The sequence below is a fragment of the Martes martes genome, assembly GCF_963455335.1.
Source record: "Martes martes genome assembly, chromosome: 4".
Taxonomy (NCBI): domain Eukaryota; kingdom Metazoa; phylum Chordata; class Mammalia; order Carnivora; family Mustelidae; genus Martes; species Martes martes.
In genome coordinates, this window is record NC_137891.1 from 114,251,617 (window position 1) to 114,271,004 (window position 19,388).

The window sequence follows — 19,388 nt, forward strand, 5'->3', positions numbered from 1 at the left end:
AGGTATAAATTTCTAGTTATAAGACAAATAAATCCTAGGGATATAATTTATAGCATGGTAACTATAGTTAACAATACTATATTATGTATATGAAAGTTGCTAAGAGAGTACATTTTAAAAATTCTCATATGAAAAACACGTGTTGTAATATATACATAAATCAAATCATTACGTTGTATACCTGAAACGAATACAATGTTAAATGTCAATTACTTCTCAATTAAAATTTGTTTAAATAAGTTTAAAAAAAAGAGCAGTCCAGATGGAAAAATAGGGAAACAGGGTTACTTAGATGTAAATATTATTTTTTTTAACATCACCAAAGCAATTCATGTAATGTTTTAATGCTGTAGTAGCGAGTGACAGAAAAACAGAAGAAAAACAAATCTGCCATATGTGTGTGGAGGACAAATTAGTTAGCGAGGAAGTTCCTTTTAGTAGCAATATCAAGTAAAAATTTGGTGATTATATGCAATTTTACGTCATCCATTACTGTCTATTTCATTAGTCTTTTTTTTTTCTTTAAAAAACACACTGTAATAAGGGCATCCACATAATTCCATGGATACATAACTGATATCACTAATGGTGGCAGCTGGTGAAACTATATCCAAAAGACAGGTTGCAAAATACATTTAGATATGCGTATTGAAACTGTAGTAGTATAATTAAAACATAATCTTCAAAGGGCCCTAGTATGAAGATGGGGTTGGGTCCTTTTGCACGTGTTTGATTTCTACTAAATAAATGAAATATGAAAAAAGGACAAAATAAAAACATATTATATATTCTTATAAATAATATTTCAAGATTCCATCTTTTATAGAGTGAGAAATTAGGAAATGATAAGCATTTGGATATCTGTTCTGCAACCAAGAATCAAGATCATAGGCCAGGGTGACAAATAAATGGTAAGACTTTATCAGTACTTTCCATGCATCCATTGTCATGGAACTGCCACTATCACTATTCTACACCCTAATCTCTGGCTAAGATGCAGGGCTGAGAGGTTCCCTCAGAACTCCCAGACAATTTTCCTACTGAGAACGCCCTCCCACATACTACAGAATCTCACAGGGATCATCTGTGACCAAAAAAGGTTCCTTTTTACCATTTAAGGTACTAGTTCATCTTTCATAATTATCTTGGCAGTTTATATAAACTGCCACCATTGTGCAGATTCACCATTGCCTCATGGTAGGTCAATGAAATCCACACCTATCCAAGTTATTCTTTAAAAAAAAAAAAAGAAAAGAAAAGTAAAGAAACTACCTTTTGTAGACTGAATATTTACAGCATACCCACTCAAATTGATATACTGAGGCCTAACTCTCCAACGTGGCTATATTTAGAAGTGCGGATTATAAGGAATTAAGGTTGACTGAGGTAATAGGGTGGGGCCCTACCCTAATGTACTAAAATTAGTGTTCGTGGGGCACTTAGGTGGCTCGGTGAAGCGTCTGCCTTTGGTTCAGATAATGATCCCAAGATCCTGGGATGGAGCCCTACATCAGGCTCCCTGTTCAGCAGAGGGCCTGCTTTTCCCTCTCCCTCTGCCTGCCACACCACCTGCTTGTGCATTAAATAAATAAATAAGTAAAGTATTTAAAAAAATTAGGAGCACCTGGGTGGCTCAGGTCATGATCCCAGGGTCCTGGGATGGAGCCCCACATTGGGCTCCCTGCTCAGTGGGAAGCCTGCTTCTCCCTCTCCCATTCCCACTCCTTGTGTTCCCTCTCTTGCTCATACAAAGAACCAGCTGTCTGCAACCCAAGTAAGAGCTCTCACAAGACAGAAAACCTGCTGGCACTCTGATCTTGCCAAACTGTGAGAAAATAAATTTCTGTTATTTAAGCCACCTAGTTTTAAGCATTTTTTGTTATATTTTGTTACAACAGTCTGAGAAGACTAACACATTATCTCTATTACTAAATGCTTCATACTAACTCTCATTTTCAGAAGATGTACTTTGATGAATTCCACATGAGAAACATTTCATTGAACACATGGGGAAATCAGATTCATAAAAAGTGCTTTGTATGAAGTATTATTTGTAGGCAAGCTGCCTTGTAAGAATTATGCTTACCCTTGAAGAGTTATGTACTCTTGGGAGCTTTCAGCCCAACAGCCACTCAGCATTGCAGCAAAATAACTAGATCTGGCACTTAAAATGGCTCTAAAGGGAAGGGGAGGGAAAAAAACACAGGTAAACATTTATGTACTATGCAAAATATAATTTTTAGGAAACTCTACATCTTTTTAGAAAATTTCTTATTTTTTATTAACATATAATGTATTATTTGTTTCAGGGATACAGGTCTGTGACTCATCAGTCTTACACAATTCACAACACTCACCACAGCACATACCGTCCCCAATGTTCATAACCCAGCCACCCTATCCCTCCCCCGACCCCTCAGTTTATTTCCTGAGATTAAGAGTCTCCTACAGTTTGTCTCCCTCCCTGGTTCCATCTTGTTTCATTTTTTCCCTCCCTACCCCCCATGGCCCCTCACCCTCTCTCTCAAATACCTCATATCAGAGAGATCACATGATAATTGTCCTCCTCTGATTGACTTATTTCGCTTAGCACAATATCCTCTAGTTCCATCCATGTCATTGCAAATGGCAAGATTTCGGTTTTTTGATGGCTGCATAGTATTCCATTGTATGTATATATATATATATATATATATATACACACCACCTCTTCTTTACCCATTCATCAGTTGATGGACATCTAGGTTCTTTCCATAGTTTGGCTATTGTGGACATTGCTGCTATAAACATTTGGGTGCACGTGCCCTTTTGGATCACTCCATTTGTATCTTTAGGGTAAATACCCAGTAGTGCGATTGCTGGGCCATAGGGCAGCTCTATTTTCGACTTTTTGAGGACCTTCCATGCTGTTTTCCAGAGTGGCTGCACCAGCTTGCATTCCCACCAACAGTGTAGGAGGGTTCCTCTGAAACTCTAAATCTTCTCTTTAAACATAATAATCTATTTGTCTTGTTTGTATTTACTGGTAGGATTATAATAATAATAAAAATTATAAACTTAAAAAATTATAAACTTTTATTTATACCTAAATTTTGTTTTGTTTTGTTTTTTAGAGAGAGAGCACATGCATGAGTGGGGTGGAGAGGTGGAGGGAGAGGAGACAGAGGAGGAAGACAGAAAATCTTAGGAGGTTCCACACCCAGCAGGGAACCTGACATGGGGCTTGATCTCACAAGCCTGAGATCATGACCTGAGCTGAAATCAAGAGTTGGACACAATCAATTGAGCAATCCAGGCACCCTAATATACCTAAATATCTTTTTTTCCTCTTAAAGCTCTTTACCTTTAATAATGATTGAAACTGTTTTCTTGAGTAAGAGTAATAAATTATTTGCAAATGGAGAAATAAAGAACAAAAGATGTTATTCAACATTTTAAGGGAGTATCAATAAGAAAGGCACTAGAACCATAAAGGTTCTGAGTTCAAGTTCAGAATTTACCCAATTGTAATAAAGAAAAGCAGTATCTTAGATGTGAGAAATAATAAAAAAGATATTTTCTTTTGAATTTTGTTCTACCTTCTCTCATAAAATGTCCATTCATTCTTTAATTCAACAAATATGTATTGATTTCTATTTTGTGCTAGGCACTATTCTAAGTGCTAGGAATATAGTACTAAAGGAGATACACAGAACAATGTTATATTCTAGTGGAGAATGGTATGGAAGAATGGAGAGGTAGAAGGAGAAGAAAAATATGCTTCTGGCAATGGTTTACTAGGTTGTCTCAGATCAACACTCCTGAAAACAGCTGGGAAAAAAAGGGAAATACATATAAATATATACATACATAAATATACAGAAATTTTTTTAAGAAAGCAAGAATGATTTTAAGGCATCAGAAAGATACCATCATGGTAGATTTTGAGACAAATTATAAGACAGAAAACAAAAGAGCTGATCCAAGTTTTTTTTTTTTTTTTTTTAAAGATTATTTATTTATTTGACGGAGAGAGACAGAGAGAGAGAGATCACAAGGAGGCAGAGAGGGGGGGAAGCAGGCTCCCTGCTGACCAGAGAGCCCAATGTGGGGCTTGATCCCAGGACCCTGAGATCATGACCTGAGCCGAAGGCAGACACTCAACTGACTGAGCCACCCGGGCGCCCCCAAGTATTTCTTTTTTTAAGATTTTATTTATTTGAGAGAGACAGGCACGGTGAGAGAGGGAACACAAGCAGGGGGAGTGGGAGAGGAAGAAGCAGGCTTCCTGCTGAGCAGGGAGCCCTATGTGGGGCTTGATCCCAGGACCCTGGGATCATGACCTGGGCCGAAGGTATATGCTTACCAACTGAGCCACCCAGGTGTCCCTGACCCAAGTATTTTAGGTAACTTTTTCCACTGAGGCAACTGCCAATATCTCTTATGAACATAGATGTAAAAATCCTTAACAAAATACTAGTAAACCAGATCCAACAATCACTCACTATGATCAAGTGGGATTTATTACTGAGATGCAAATGCAAGGGTGATTCAGTAACTGCAAATCAATCAAAGCAATACATCACATCAACACAAGACAGGATAAAATCCATATAATCATTTCAATAGATGCCAAAAAACCATTTGACAAAGTACACCATCCATTCATGATAAAAACCCTCAAGAGAGTAGGTTTAGAGGGAACATACCTCAACATAAGGGCCACACATAAAAAACACACAGCCATCATCATACTCAGTGGTGAGAGAGCTTTCCCCTAAGGTCAGGAACAAGACAAGGATGTCCATTCTCACCACTTTTATTAAACATAGTACTGAAAGCCCTAGTGACAGAAATCGGACAAGAAAAAGAAATAAAAGGCATCCATATTAATGAGGAATAAGTAAAACTGTCACTATTTGCAGATGACATACTATATATAGCAAACCCTAAAGACTCCACCAAAAATCTATTAGAACTGATAAATGAATTCAGTAAGGTCATAGGACATATAATAATTATACAGAAATCCACTGCACTTCTATACACTACTAATGAAGTATCAGAAAGAGAAACAAGAAAACAATCCCATTTATAATTGTAGTAAAAATAGTAAAAGATATCTAGGAATAAACGTAACCAAAGAGGTGAAAGACCTGTACTCTGAAAACTATAAAACACTGAAAACAGAAACTGAAGACAACAAAAAATGGAAAGATTCTCCATGCTCATGGATTGGATGGACAAATATTATTAAAATGTCTAGGGGTGCCTGGGTGGCTCAGTCGTTAGGCATCTGTCTTCGGCTCAGGTCATAATCTTGGGTCCTGGGATCAAGCCCCACGTCAGGCTCCCTGCTCAGCGGAGAGTGTGCTTCTTCCTCTCCCACTCCCCTTGCTGTGTTCCCTCTCTCGCTGTCTCTCCCTGTCAAATAAATAAATTAAATTAAAAATAAAAAAATCTTAAAATGCCTATACTACCCAAAGCAATCTACAGATTTAATGCAATCCCTATCAAAATACCAACAGCATTTTTCACTAAATTCAAACAAATAATCTTAAATGTATATGAAACTACAAAATACCCCTATTAGACAAAGCAATTCTGAAAAAGAACAAAACTGAAGGTATCACAATCCCAGATTTCTAGATATACTGTAAAGCTGTAGTAATCAAAAGAGTATGGCACTGGAAAAAATAGACAAATATATCAACAGAACAGAATAGAGAACCTAGAAATAAACCCATGATTAATCTGGACAAGGATTAATTTTCAACAAGGGAGACAAGAATATACAATGGGAAAAAAGTCTCTTCAAAAAAATGGTGTTGGGGAAATGGGACAGCTACAAGCAAAAGAATGAAACTGGACCACTTTCTCACACCATATAAAAAAATTAACTCAAAATGGATTAAGGACTTAAAAGTGAGACCTGAAAATCCTAGAAAAAAAGAGAACTGAGAACATAAAAGTCCTAGAAGAGAGCACAGGCAGTTAAATACTCTGACTTCGGCCATACCTACATTTTTCTAGCTATGTCTCCTGAGGCAAGAGAAACAAAAGCAAAAATAAACTACTGGGACTACATGAAGATAAAAAACTTCCACACAGCAAAGCAAACAATCATCAAAACTAAAAGACAACCTATGGAATGGGAGAAGATATTTGCAAGTAACATATCTAACAAAGAGTATCCAAAATACATAAAGAACTTACACAATTCAACACCAAAAAAAGCAAACAATCCAAGTTAAAAATGAACAGAAGACATGAACAGACATTTCTACAAAGAAGATGTCCAGATAACCAACAGACACATGAGAACATGCCCAATAGCACCCATTAGCAGGGAAATATAAATCAAAACCACAGTGACATATCACCTCACACCTGTCAGAACGACTAAAATAAAAAACAAGAGAAACAACAAGTGTCAGCGAGGATATGCAGAAAATGAACCTCATGCACTGTTGATGGGAACACAAGCTGGTACAACCACTGTGGAAAACCGTATGGAGGGTGCTCAAAAAGTTAAAAATAGAGCTACCCTACAATCCAGCAATTACTCTAGTAGGTATTTACCCAGGAAAACAGAAATGCTAATTCAAAGGGACACAAGCACTCCAATGTTTAAAGCAGTATTTTCTACAATAGCCAAATTATGGAAGCAGCCCAAGTATTCACTGATAGATTAATGGATAAAGAAGAGGTATATATATTATTTAATGGGAATGACATCTTACCATTTGCAACAAAATGATTGGTGCTAGACAGTGTTAATGCTAAGTCAAATAAGCCAGCTGGAGAAAGACAAATACTATATGATTCCACTCATATGTGGAATTTAAGAAACAAAACAAAGGGGAAAAAAAGGACACAAACCAAAAAGCAGACTATTAACTATAGCGAACAAACAGATGGCTACCAGAGGGGAGGAAGGGAGGAGGATGACTGAAGTAGGTGAAGGGGATTAACAGTACAACTACCATGATGAGCACTGAATAATGCACAGAATTGTTGAATCACTATATTGTACACCTGAAACTAATATAACACTGTATGATAACTACAGTGGAAATAAAATTTTTAAATTTTTAAAAATTAAAAAAACTCATCAAATTGGACTTTTAACTGTCTGAATTTGATTATATATGAATTCTAAACATAATAAACTTAACTGTAAGAAAAGAATAAAAATAAAACCTACTTAAGAAAGAAAATTACAGGCCAAGATGACTTCCCCAGTAAAGTCAAATAAACATTTAAAGAAGATATAAAATCTATCATCCTCAAATAAATTTTATTAAAAATAAAATAGAAAAAAAAGAAGAAATACTTTTCAACTCATTTTATGAAGCCAACATAATTTTGAGACCTAAACCTAACAAGAATAATACAAAAAAGGAAAATCATGGGTCAACTTGTCTCAGAAATATAGATGAAAATATATTCAACAAAATATTAGCAAGCTGAATCCAGCAATAAATACACTGAATAAAATATCATAATCAAGTTGAAATTATTATAGGAATGCAAGATTGCTTTAACATTTCAGATTCAAGCAATGTAATCTAGCATATTAACAAAATAAAGGAGAAAAACTGTGATCATTAAAATAGATGCAGAAAAGCATTTGACAAAATTCACCAATTTATGACTTTAAAAATTTAGGCAATTCCAATCAAAATCTCAGAAAGCTATTCTATAGATATTGACAAAGTGATTCTTAAATTTATATTAGGGGTGCCTGGGTGGCTCGGTGGGCTAAATTCTCTGTCTTCGGCTCAGGTCATGATTCCAGGGTCTTGGGATAGAGCCCCACATTGGCCTCTCTGCTCAGCAGGGAGCCTGCTTCCTCGTCTCTCTCTGCCTGCCTCTCTGCCTACTTGTAATCTCTGTCAAATAAATAAATAAAATCTTAAAAAAAAAAGTTGAAAATTTATATTAGAGGGGTGCCTGGGGTGGCTCAGTCAGTGAAGCGTCTGCCTTTGGTTCAGGTAATGATCCCAGGGTCCTGGGATGGAGCCCCATGTGGGGCTCCCTGCTTAGTAGAAAGTCTGCTTCTCCCACCCCCTCTGCCTCTCCTCCCACCTCGTGTGCACTCTCTCTCTCACTCTTGCTCATTCTCACTCTATCTCAAATAAATAAAATCTTTTTTAAAAATTAAATAAATAAAATTTATATGGAAAGGCAAAAAAACAAAAATAGCCAATACAAAACTGGAAAGGAAGAACAAAGTTGGAGGATTCCAACTACCTGATTTCAAGAGAAACTATATAGTTAACAGTACTCATGACATCATGTACTGTTGAACGAAAAGATGCATAGATCAGAGGCCAAAAACAGATCTACACTAATATAGTTAACTGAGTTTTGACAAAAGCACCATGGCAATTTAATGGATAAAGGATAGTCTTTTCAAGAAATGGTTCCAGAACAATTGGACATCCACATACAAAAAAGTAAACCTAGACACAGACCTTTTACTTATACAAAAGTTAACTCAAAATTCTTCAGAGGTCTAAATATAAAATACAAAACCCTAAACTTCCAGAAGAAGACATAGGATCTTGGGTTTGGTGATGAATTTAGATACAATATTAAAGTACAAAGAAAAGAAAGAAAGAAAGAAAAGAAAAAGAAAAAACTGTGAAGTTCGATTTTATTAAAATTAAAAACTTAACTGAGGGCTGCTGTGAGGGGAGAGAAAGAGTAGCTGGGTGATGGACATTGGGGAGGGTATGTGCTATGGTGAGTGCTGTGAATTGTGTAAGACCGATGATTCACAGACCTGTACCCCTGAAACAAATAATACATTATACGTTAATTTTTTTAAAAAGTAGAACCCAATGGAAAAAGAAATTAAAAACTTTAGCAAGGCAACTACAATCAGTAATATTTTATTGTATATTTGAAAGTTGCCAAAAGAGTAATTCTTAAAAGTTTTCACCACAAGGGAAAAAATTTTTTTTGTAACTTTGTATGATGATGGATGGTAACTAGATTTGGTGATCACTTCACTATGTATACAAATATCGAATGATAATGTTGAACACCTTTGAAACAAATAAAATATGTCAACTTTAACTCAACAAAAAAATTTAAAACTTGCTCTGTAAATGACACTGTTAAGAGAATGAAAAGACAAGTCTCAGGGAGGAAGTAGTGGCAAATCACATTTCAGATAAAGGACTTCCATCCAAAATATAAAAGAACTCCTAAAATTCAACATTTGACAACAAACAACCTACTTTAAAAAGAGTGAAAGATTTGGAAAAAAAAAACTCCCAATGATATACAGATGGCAAATAATCATGTGAAAAGATCCTCAAGATCCTCTGTCATTAGGGAAAAAGTAAAATGAGGGCACCTGGCTAGCTTGGTCAGTAGAGCATGTGACTCTTGATCTCAGGGTCGTGAGTTCAAGCCCCATTTTGGGCATGGAACCTACTTAAAATTTTTAAAAAGTAAAGGAAAAAAAAAAAGGTAAAATGAGATACCAGTACACAGAATGACCGAATTCCAAAAAACTGACAATATCAATTCCTGATGAAGATGAGGACCAAAAGGAACTCTCACTATTGCCAGTAGAAATACAAGTTGGGGGTGCCTCAGTGGCTCAGTCGATTAAGTGACTGATTCTTGATTTTGGCTCAGGTCATGATTTCAGGGTCGTGAGATCAAGCCCCAAATCAGGACCCCACTGGGCATGGAGCCTGCTTAAGGTTCTCTTTCTTCCTCTGCCCCTTCCTGACCCCCCACTCTTGGGTATGCTTTCTATCTCTCTCTCACTCTCAAATAAAAAGAAAGAAAGAAAGAAAGGAAGAAAGAAAGAAAGAAAGAAAGAAAGAAAGAAATGCAAGTGGTACAGGCACTTTGAAAGATAGTTTGGCAGTTTCTTACCAAGTTGAACATAATCTTACTATATATGATCTGACAATCACACTCCTGGGTATTCAATGCAAAAATTACGGCCATACAAAAACTTGCACACAAATGTCTACAACTTTATTCATAATCACCAAGTCTAAGGCAACCATAATGTCCCTCAATAGGTGAATCACTAAACTGTGATATATTCTTAACAACAGAATATTACTCAGTGATAATAAAGGAATTAGGTCTGAAACCACACAAAAACACAGATGAATCTTAAATGCATATTACTAAGCAAACGAAATCAGTCTGAAAAGGTTACATGCTGTTTGATTGTATTATATGACATTCTGGAAAAGTTAAAACTGTGAAGACAGTTTTAAAAATTACCAGAAATTTGGAGAGGGCATCAAACACAGGGAAATTTTAGTTGAAACTATTCTGTATAATAGTGTAATGGTAGGTGTAGCACAATATGCATTTATAAAACCTATAAAACTTTACAACACAAATGAACCTTAATGTACATAAATTAAAACAAATACACTTCAGAGGTCGTCAGGGGACCCTAGGGTGAAATGTAGACTGTGACAGAAGAATCTAACTGCATATAAATATATGAAATAACCTCACTGAAGGGAGTAGAAAAGAAAGGTCCTGGCCTAAATAACTTTGGAAATTAGTATAGACTATAAGAATAAAGACAAAGGAACACTGTACTCCAGTTGGTGAAGTTATTTCCCATGAAGTAGGAATTAACAATTCTGAAACCATTATACGTGAATACTGGAATTGAAGAATTAAGTACTAGATATTGGATGATGAAAGCCAAGTTTGTTACTGCTACAGAAGATTAAGATGAGTAAGAGAGTAGACTAGGATGATCTGTGTGATGGCAGATTAGTGTTGGAGACATCAATATGAATTTATATTTAGCTTAATATAAAGATGGATTCAGGGAGCACCCGGGTGGCTTAGTTGGTTAAACATCTGCCTTTGGCTCAGGTCATGATCCCAGGGTGCTGGGATCAAGCCCCACATTGGGCTCCCTGATCAGTGGGGAGCCTCTTTCAGCCTGCTTGTGTGCTCATGTTCTCTGCCAAATAAATATAAAAAAGATTGATTCACATAGAAATATTTATAGCTATGTGCATATATGCAGGTTAGTATACATACATATATTTCTTTGCTCTGTCAGCTGAGAGACCTAAAAGAATCAGCAACAAGCACACCCAGTACCCAGATAATTAGTTTCTAATATCATCAGAATAAAAGAACCAGGGTTCATTAGAGAAATGGTTGGTTCTAGGACATATGAGCTTAGAGCATTTTTATCGTCAAAAAAATAAGGAAATACTACACACACACATGCACACACACACAATGATGTTGGGGGGAGATGTCAAAGGGACACAAAAGCAAATTGAAAGAGGTCTTATAGCTAAAGCTGGAACAATTTCAGCAACAAAATAAATAAGCCAAAGTACAAAATAATTATTAATCCATACTGATATACAGAAATGATTAAATAAATAAATGGGGAGAAAGAGGCAAATTTCTTGTGCAAAAGAATTCCAAATAATTTAGATAGACACTATTCCCTCAAGTAGATGAGCCATAACTCCCATTCTTTAAGTGTGAGCTATGTACAGTTACTTCTTCCCAGAGAGTACAGTGTGCAAATGGGAGATGGGTTGGAAGTAACTTTGGGGAAGGTGATAAGAGTAACTTTACAGTGCAAAAATTTTTAAAAAACTACCGTAGCTAGATGATCAAGGTTAACATAAACAGTGATAAGTCATAATGATTACACGTATCCACAAAATGATGTAGTAAGAATGACACTTTATCCTTTTGAACTTCCTCACCAAAACCTATAACCTATTTAATGTTGAAAAAAAATCAGATAAACTCCAGTTGAGGAACATTTCTACAAAATACTTGCCCAGAGCTCAAACTGTCAAGGTCATCAGAAACAAGCAAAGTCTATGAACTGTTAGAGCCAAGAGAAGCCTCAGGAGACATGACCACTAAATGTAATGTGGCATCCTACATGGGACCCCAGGGGAATAAAGGACACTAGGCAAAAACTAAAGAATTCTGAATAAACTATGAACTTTTGTTAATAATAATGTCCCAATATTGGTTCATTAACTGTAACAAATGTACTATTCTAAATGTATATATAAGGGGCCCCTGGGTGGCTCAGTGGGTTAAAGCCGCTGCCTTCAGCTCAGGTCATGATCCCAATGTCCTGGGATCGAGCCCCGCATCGGGCTCTCTGCTCAGCAGGGAGCCTGCTTCCTTCCTTCTCTCTCTGCCTGCCTCTCTGCCTACTTGTGATCTGTCTGTCAAATAAATAAATAAAATCTTTAAAAAAAAAAATAAATAAATGTATATATAAGATGTTAACAATATGGGAAATGAGTGTAGAGGCATATGAAAATTCTCTGTACTCTTCCCAGTTTTTCTGTAAATTTAAAATTGTTCTAAGAAATAAAGTATATCAAGAAAAAAACTAGGGATTCTTCTTCCACTTTTGAAAGATAACTTTTCTATATTAACAAGGAGAATAGTGAATAAAAGAATAAAATTTGACACTGGGGGGAGAAAGGCAGTACAGGACTGATCCTTAAGAAAGGAAAACCAGGGGCGCCTGGGTGGCTCAGTGGGTTAAAGCCTCTGCCTTCGGCTCAGATCATGATCCCAGAGTCCTGGGATCGAGCCCCACATTGGGCTCTCTGCTCCGCGGAGAGCTTGCTTCCCCATCTCTCTCTCTGTCTGCCTCTCTGCCTACTTGTGATCTCTGTCTGTCAAATAAATAAATAAAAATCTTAAAAAAAAAAAAAGAGAGAGAGAAGGAAAACCAGTGAGATACGCCTTACAGTTATGATGCTTTTTCTTTCTGGAAACAATTTCTAGGTCATGGCACAGGGAGTACAACCACAGGAGGAGCCTGGTTGTCTTACTGAGTTGAGAAGACTAATATAGGAGCTTCAGAAGGATGAGTCAGCTGGAATTTATGGGGCACAGTACTATGGAAGCAGGAGTTATAAGAAAAAAGAGCTCCAGAAATTAGAGGACTTAGTTTTGTCTGAATATTATCTACACACACACAGGGTAAAGATCCATGAAACCAGGCGAAGAATAAAGGCCAGGGAGCTGGTTGACATTCAAGTTCCTTCTAGCCAGAATTGAATAACTGGAGCACTAAGGAAAGCTCCCAAAAGAGTCAATCCAAGGAGAAAAGCTATATAGCATTTAGAGAAAAGGCAACTCTAGATCTACTTCAACAAAATTTAAAAACAAGTCTCATAAAGATAAAGCTGATCTACAATAACTAAATTGCCTGTTAAACCATATTTCAACACTTTTTGAAGACACACAACAAAATTCAAACAGTCTAACAATATAATGTTTTGTATGTAATAAAAAAATTCTAGGTATGTAAAAAAAAGTAGCAAATATTAACTATAACCAGGAGAAAAAGCAGTCAAGAGAAGCAGACCCAGAAATGAAAGAGATGATGGAATTAGCAAACAAAGCATTTCATTTATTTATTTTTTGAAGAGAAAGAGAGCGAATAAGTATGCATGAGTGGGGAGGAGGGGAGGGAGAGGAAGAGAGAGAATCCTAAGCAGGCTCCATACCCAGCATGGAGCCTGACAAGGGGCTTGATCTCACAACTCTTGAGATCACAACCAGAGCTGAAACAAAGAGTCAAACACTTAATCAATTGAGTCACCCAGATGTCCCTGGATAAAGCATTTTAAAAAGCTACCATAGATATGCTCAAGGATTTTATTAATAAGGAACATAATAAAGAGAAAAAAAGAAATATTTAAGGAAAAAGAGAAACTTTATAGCAGAAATGCACAATATCTGAATGAAGAAATTCAAGTTAAAAACTAAAATAGAAAATATTAATGTATCGCTGTACATAACAACACAAATTGTCCAAATAAAACATAGAAAGAGAAAGAAGAAACTTACAAAAAAAAAAAAAAAAAAAGCTTAAGTGAGCTATGGAACTAACGTACATATAATTGGAGTCCCATGTGTAAGAAGAGAAAGAAGGGGATTGTAAGACAATCTGAAAAACTGATTTTTGTAAATTTTCCGAATTTCACAGAAACCACAAACCCGAAGATCCAAGTAGCTCAATAAATCATAAGCAGGATAAACATAAAGAAAAGCGCAAGGTATATCATAATGAAATTGCTGAAAACTATAATGAAATTGCTGAAGACTAATTATAAGGGAAAAAAGCTTTTAAAGCAATCAGGGATAAAAGGCACATGGCATACTGATAAGCAAAACTAGGCATGATCACAGACTTCTTGTAAGAGACAATGCAAGCCAGGTAACAATAAAATTACATCTGTAAAGCCCTGGAAGAAATAAAAAATTGCCAATTTATAATTCTAAATCCAGCAAAAATATCTTTCAAAAATGAAGTCTAAATGAAGACCTTTTCTAGACAAAAGCCAAGAAAAGTCATTAAAGTTACCTTTATTACAAGAAATTTAAACAAAGTTCTTCAAACCTAAGGAAATTTTTAATAGAAACCTAGACTTAATACAAGACTGAAAGTGCAAGAGATGGTAGTATGTGGATAAATTTAAATTTCCTCATTAAAACAAAATTACCTAGGGGCAGCTGGCTCGGTCAGTTAAGCATCAGATTCTTGATTTCAGCTCAGGTTATAATCTCAAGATTGTGAGATCAAGCCACGTGTCAGCTCTAGGCTCAGTATGGAGACTGCTTGAGTTTCTCTCCTTCTCCCTCTGCCCCTCCCCTCACTTGCATTTTCTCTCTCTCTAAAATAAATAAATAAATATTTTTAAATAAGCAAATAAATAAATAAAATTACATAAAAGATAATTATTTTTAAAAATAATTACAATTTATGGTGGGGTTTAGAATATATACAGAAGTGAAATGTATGGCTGCAATAGCATAAAGAATAAGAGGGGGAAAAGGTCCTAATGTTATATGTGAAGATGTATAATATTAACTGAACATAAATGATAAGGTAACAATACATATTATAAATACTAGAGCAACCACCAATAAAGGTAACACACAGACACAATATGGCTAATATGTCAACAGTGGAAATAAACTGTAATTTAAATTTTTTTAAAAATTCAATTAATACATTAGAAAGGAAGAAAAAGAAGAAAAAGACAACAAAGAAAAAAAATAGTAAATGGTAGGCTCAAACCCCAACATAAGAACATTACAGTAAATGGTGTAAATTATCCAATTAAAAGGAAATTATGAGACCAGTAAGGCATATGCTGTCTATAAAAAATTTTAAGGCATTTTAAACATAAAGATACAGAGAGTTTAAAAGAAAAAGGATGGGAAAAGATACATCACATAAACAAACAGTAACCATAAGAAATCTAGAGTGGGACACTAAGTAGAATTATTGTAGCAATCATTTTGCAATATATACAAATACTGAATCAGTATGTTATACACCTGAAACTAATATAATGTCAACTATGCCTCAATTAAAAAAATAGAGCTTCATAATACCTGCAGCAAAAACTAAGAGAACTGAAGGGAGAAATAGGAAAATCATGATTACACTTAGAAACCTTCTCCTCAGTAACAAACAGAGCAAGTAGACAAAGTCAGTTAAGGATATGCAAGACTTCAACAACACTATCAACCTATTTGACATCTCTAAGATCCGTCCACCCCAATAAAGCAGAAGACACATTCTTTTCAAGTACATGTGGAACATTCACTAAGATCCATATGTACTTGAAAAGAACGCAAATCTCAATCTCAGCATAAAACATAGTACCTGGTATATAATCAATGCTTAATAATTCTTAATGAAGAATGCTATTAGAACTTTATCCTTCTGTCTATTTACTTTCTCTGATTATACCTAATGATAAAGATATACAGGCATACATAGGAGGTATAAAGGGTTCAGTTACAGACCACCACAATAAAATCAAAAAGCTTGGGTAGTAGCTTCCTAGGCTGCAGTGCAGTTCTGAGGGAAATCAACAGACTATTAGAATTTTTTGTTTCCTAATGCATATAAAAGTTATGTTTACATGATACTGCAGTCTGTTAAGTATATATTATGACAATTAATAGTGTGTTTATTATATATAATATACATATATAAAATACATAATGCTATTAGGTCTAAACAATATATACACCTTAATTTAAAAATACTTTAATGCTAAAAAATGCTTTCATCTAAGCTTTCAGTGAGTTGTAACCTTTTTTGCTGGTGGAGGGTCTTGCCTTGATGTTAATGGCTGCTGACTGGTCAGGGTGGTGGTTCCTGATGGTTAGGCTGGTTGTGGCAGTTTCCTAAAATAAGACAATGAAGTCTGCTGCAACAATTGATATTTTTACCTTTTCCTATGAATCACTAATGTTCTTAACAGCATCTAGAATGGTGAATCCTTTCCAGAGGTCTTCAATGGACTTCGCCCATCCATCAGAGAAATCACTATCTATGGCAACTACAGCCTTATATAATAATATATGATATATATTATATTTAATGTAATACATAATAATTTCTTTTATTAATTTTTAGAAAGATTTTTATTTATTTATTTGACACACAGAGAGAGAGAGAGAGAGCATGCAAGCACAAGCAGGCGGAGCTACAGGCAGAGGGACAGGGAGAAGCAGGCTCCCTGCTGAGCAGGGAGCCCGATGTGGGGCTCGATCCCAGGCTCCTGGAATCATGACCTGACCTTAAGGCAGATGCTTAACCAACTGAGCCACCCAGGCACCCTTATAATAATTTCTTGTATAATAAGACTTGAAAGTTAAAATGACTCCTTGATCATAGTGGATCACCTGCTAAGACATACTTCAACATTCTTTTTAAAGATAGACAACAAAATTAAAACACTCAACAACATAACATTCAGTATGTAATAAAAAAAACTTCTAGGTATGTAAAGAAGTAGCAAATTTTAACTATAAACAGGACAAAAAGCAGTCAAAAGAAGCATACCCAGAAATGAAAGAGATGATGGAATTAGCAGACAAAGCATTTTTTTTTTTGTTAAAAGAGAGCAAGTAAGTGTGCAGGAGTGGAGGGGTGGGGTGGGGGGAGAGAGAGGGAGGCATGTTGTGCTAGCAGGCATGAAAACAATATTAATCTGGTTGTACATCTCCATCAGAGTTCCTGGGTGATCAGGTGCATTGTCAATGAGTAGCAATATTTTAAAAGAAACCTTTTTTTTTTTTTTTTTTCTGAAGAGAGATACTCTATCGACAAGAGTCATTAAACTCTTTGAAGCTTTGAAGCCATGCATGACTTCTCTCTCGCCAAGAAAGTCCTAGGTTAACCTGCATCTTTTTAATTTTTTTTAGTCTCAAATTCTTATTTAAATTCCAACTAGTTAACATATAGTGTAATATTAGTTTCAGTAGAATTTGGGGACTTATCACTTACAAATAAAACCCAAGCACTCATCACAAGTGCCCTCCTTATTAGTCATCATTCATTTAACGCATCTTCCACCTACCTCCCCTCTGATAATCCTCAGTTTGTTCTCTATAATTAAGAAGAACCTGTTTTCGGGACGCCTGGGTGGCTCAGTTGGTTAAGCAGCTGCCTTCGGCTCAGGTCATGTTCCCAGCGTCCTGGGATCGAGTCCCACATCGGGCTCCTTGCTTGGCGGGGAGCCTGCTTCTCCCTCTGCCTCTGCCTACCACTCTGCCTGTGCTCGCTGCACTCTCTCTCTCTCTAATAAATAAATTAAAAAAAAAAACTTTAAAATAAAATAAAAAGAAGAACCTGTTTTCTGGTTTACCTCTCTTCCCTCCCCTCATGTTCATCTGTTTTGCTTCCTAAATTCCACATATGAGTGAAATCATATGGTTATTTGTCTTTCTCTGACTTCTCTTGCTGAGCACAATACTCTAGCTCCATCTCTGTCATTGTAAATGGCAAGCTGTCATTCTTTCTGATGGCTGGGTAATATTTCATTGGGTATATATATACCACATCTTCTTTACCATCAGTCAATGGACATTTGGGCTCTTTCCATAATTTGGCTATTGTTGATAATGCTGCCATAAACAGTAGGGTACACGTACCCCTTCAAATCTGTATTTTTGTATCCTTTGGGTAAATAGCTAGTAGTGCAACTGCTGGATCGTAGCGCAGTACTATTTTTAACTTTTTGAGGAACAGTATAGACAGTATAGAGATACTGTCTTCCAGAGTGGCTGCAATAGTTTGCATTTTGACCAACACTGTATTAGGGTTCCCCTTTCTCTGCATCTTCACCAACATCTGCTATTTCCTGTACTGTTAAATCTTAGCCATTCTGACAGGTATGAGTTGGTATCTCATTGTAGTTTTGATCTGTATTTCCCTGATGATGAGTTACGTTGAGCATCTCTTTTTTTTTTTTAAGATTTTATTTATTCATTTGACAGACAGAGATCACAAGCAGGCGGAGAGGCAGGCAGGGAGAGAGAGGAGGAAGCAGGCTCCCTGCTGAGCAGAGAGCCCGATGCGGGGCTCGATCCCAGGACCCTGGGATCATGACCTGAGCCAAAGGCAGAGGCTTTAACCCACTGAGCCACCCAGGTCCCCCAAGCATCTTTTTATGTATCTGTCAGCCATCTGTATGTCTTTGGAAAAATGCCAATTCGTGTCTTCTGCCCATTTCTTAACTGGATTATTTGGTTTGGGGGAGTTAAATTTGACATGTTCTTTATAGATTTTGGATACTAACCCTTTAACAGATATGTCATTTGCAAATATGATTGTATCTTCTTCCAATAGAATAAAATCTGTGAAAATCTGTGGTTTAGTGTAGCCACCTTCCTGAATTATCTTAGCTAGATCTTCTGTATAACTTGCTGCAGCTTCTATATCAGCACCGTGTGTTTCACCTTGCACTTTCATGTTATGAAGGCAATTTCTTTCCTTCAACCTCATGAACCAACATCCACTAGCTTCAAAATTTTCCTCTGCAGCTTTCTCACCTCTTTTAGTCGTCACAGAATTGAAGAAAGTTAGGGCCTTGCTCTGAATTAAGCTTTGGCTTAAGGGAATGTGATGGCTGGTTTGAGCTTCCGCCAGACCACTAAAACTTTCTCCATATCAAAAATAAGGCTGTTCCGCTTAACATTTGTTTGTTCACTGGAGTACATCTTTTAATTTCCTTTAAGAACTTTCCCTTGGCATTTACAACTTGGCTAAGTGTTTGGCACAAGAGGCCTAGCTTTCAGCCTGGCTTGGCTTTCAGCATGCCTTTCTCACTAAGCTTAATTATTTCTAGCTTTTGACTTAAAGTGAGAGATGTCCAACTCTTCCCTCCACTTGAATACTTAGAGCCCACTGTAGTGTTACTAACTGGCCCAATTTCAATACTGTTGTGCCTCAGGGAATAGAGAGGCCTAAGGAGAGGGAGAAAGACTAGGGAATGGCTGATTGGGAGAGAAGTCAGAACAAACATAACATGTATCAATTAAGTTGGCCATGTTATATGGGTGCAGTTTGTGGCACCCCAGCA

General features: G+C 36.3%; 1 protein-coding gene across 1 annotated transcript in view; it reads right to left on the reverse strand.

Moving 5' to 3' along the window:
• Positions 1 to 19,388, reverse strand: part of BTBD8 (BTB domain containing 8) — a 99,472-nt gene that overhangs the window by 38,528 nt on the left and 41,556 nt on the right. Inside the window, exon 5 of the mRNA XM_080802875.1 lies at positions 2,087 to 2,176. Coding sequence (XP_080659001.1) covers positions 2,087 to 2,176 — 90 coding nt within the window. The remainder of the gene's footprint in view (positions 1 to 2,086; positions 2,177 to 19,388) is intronic.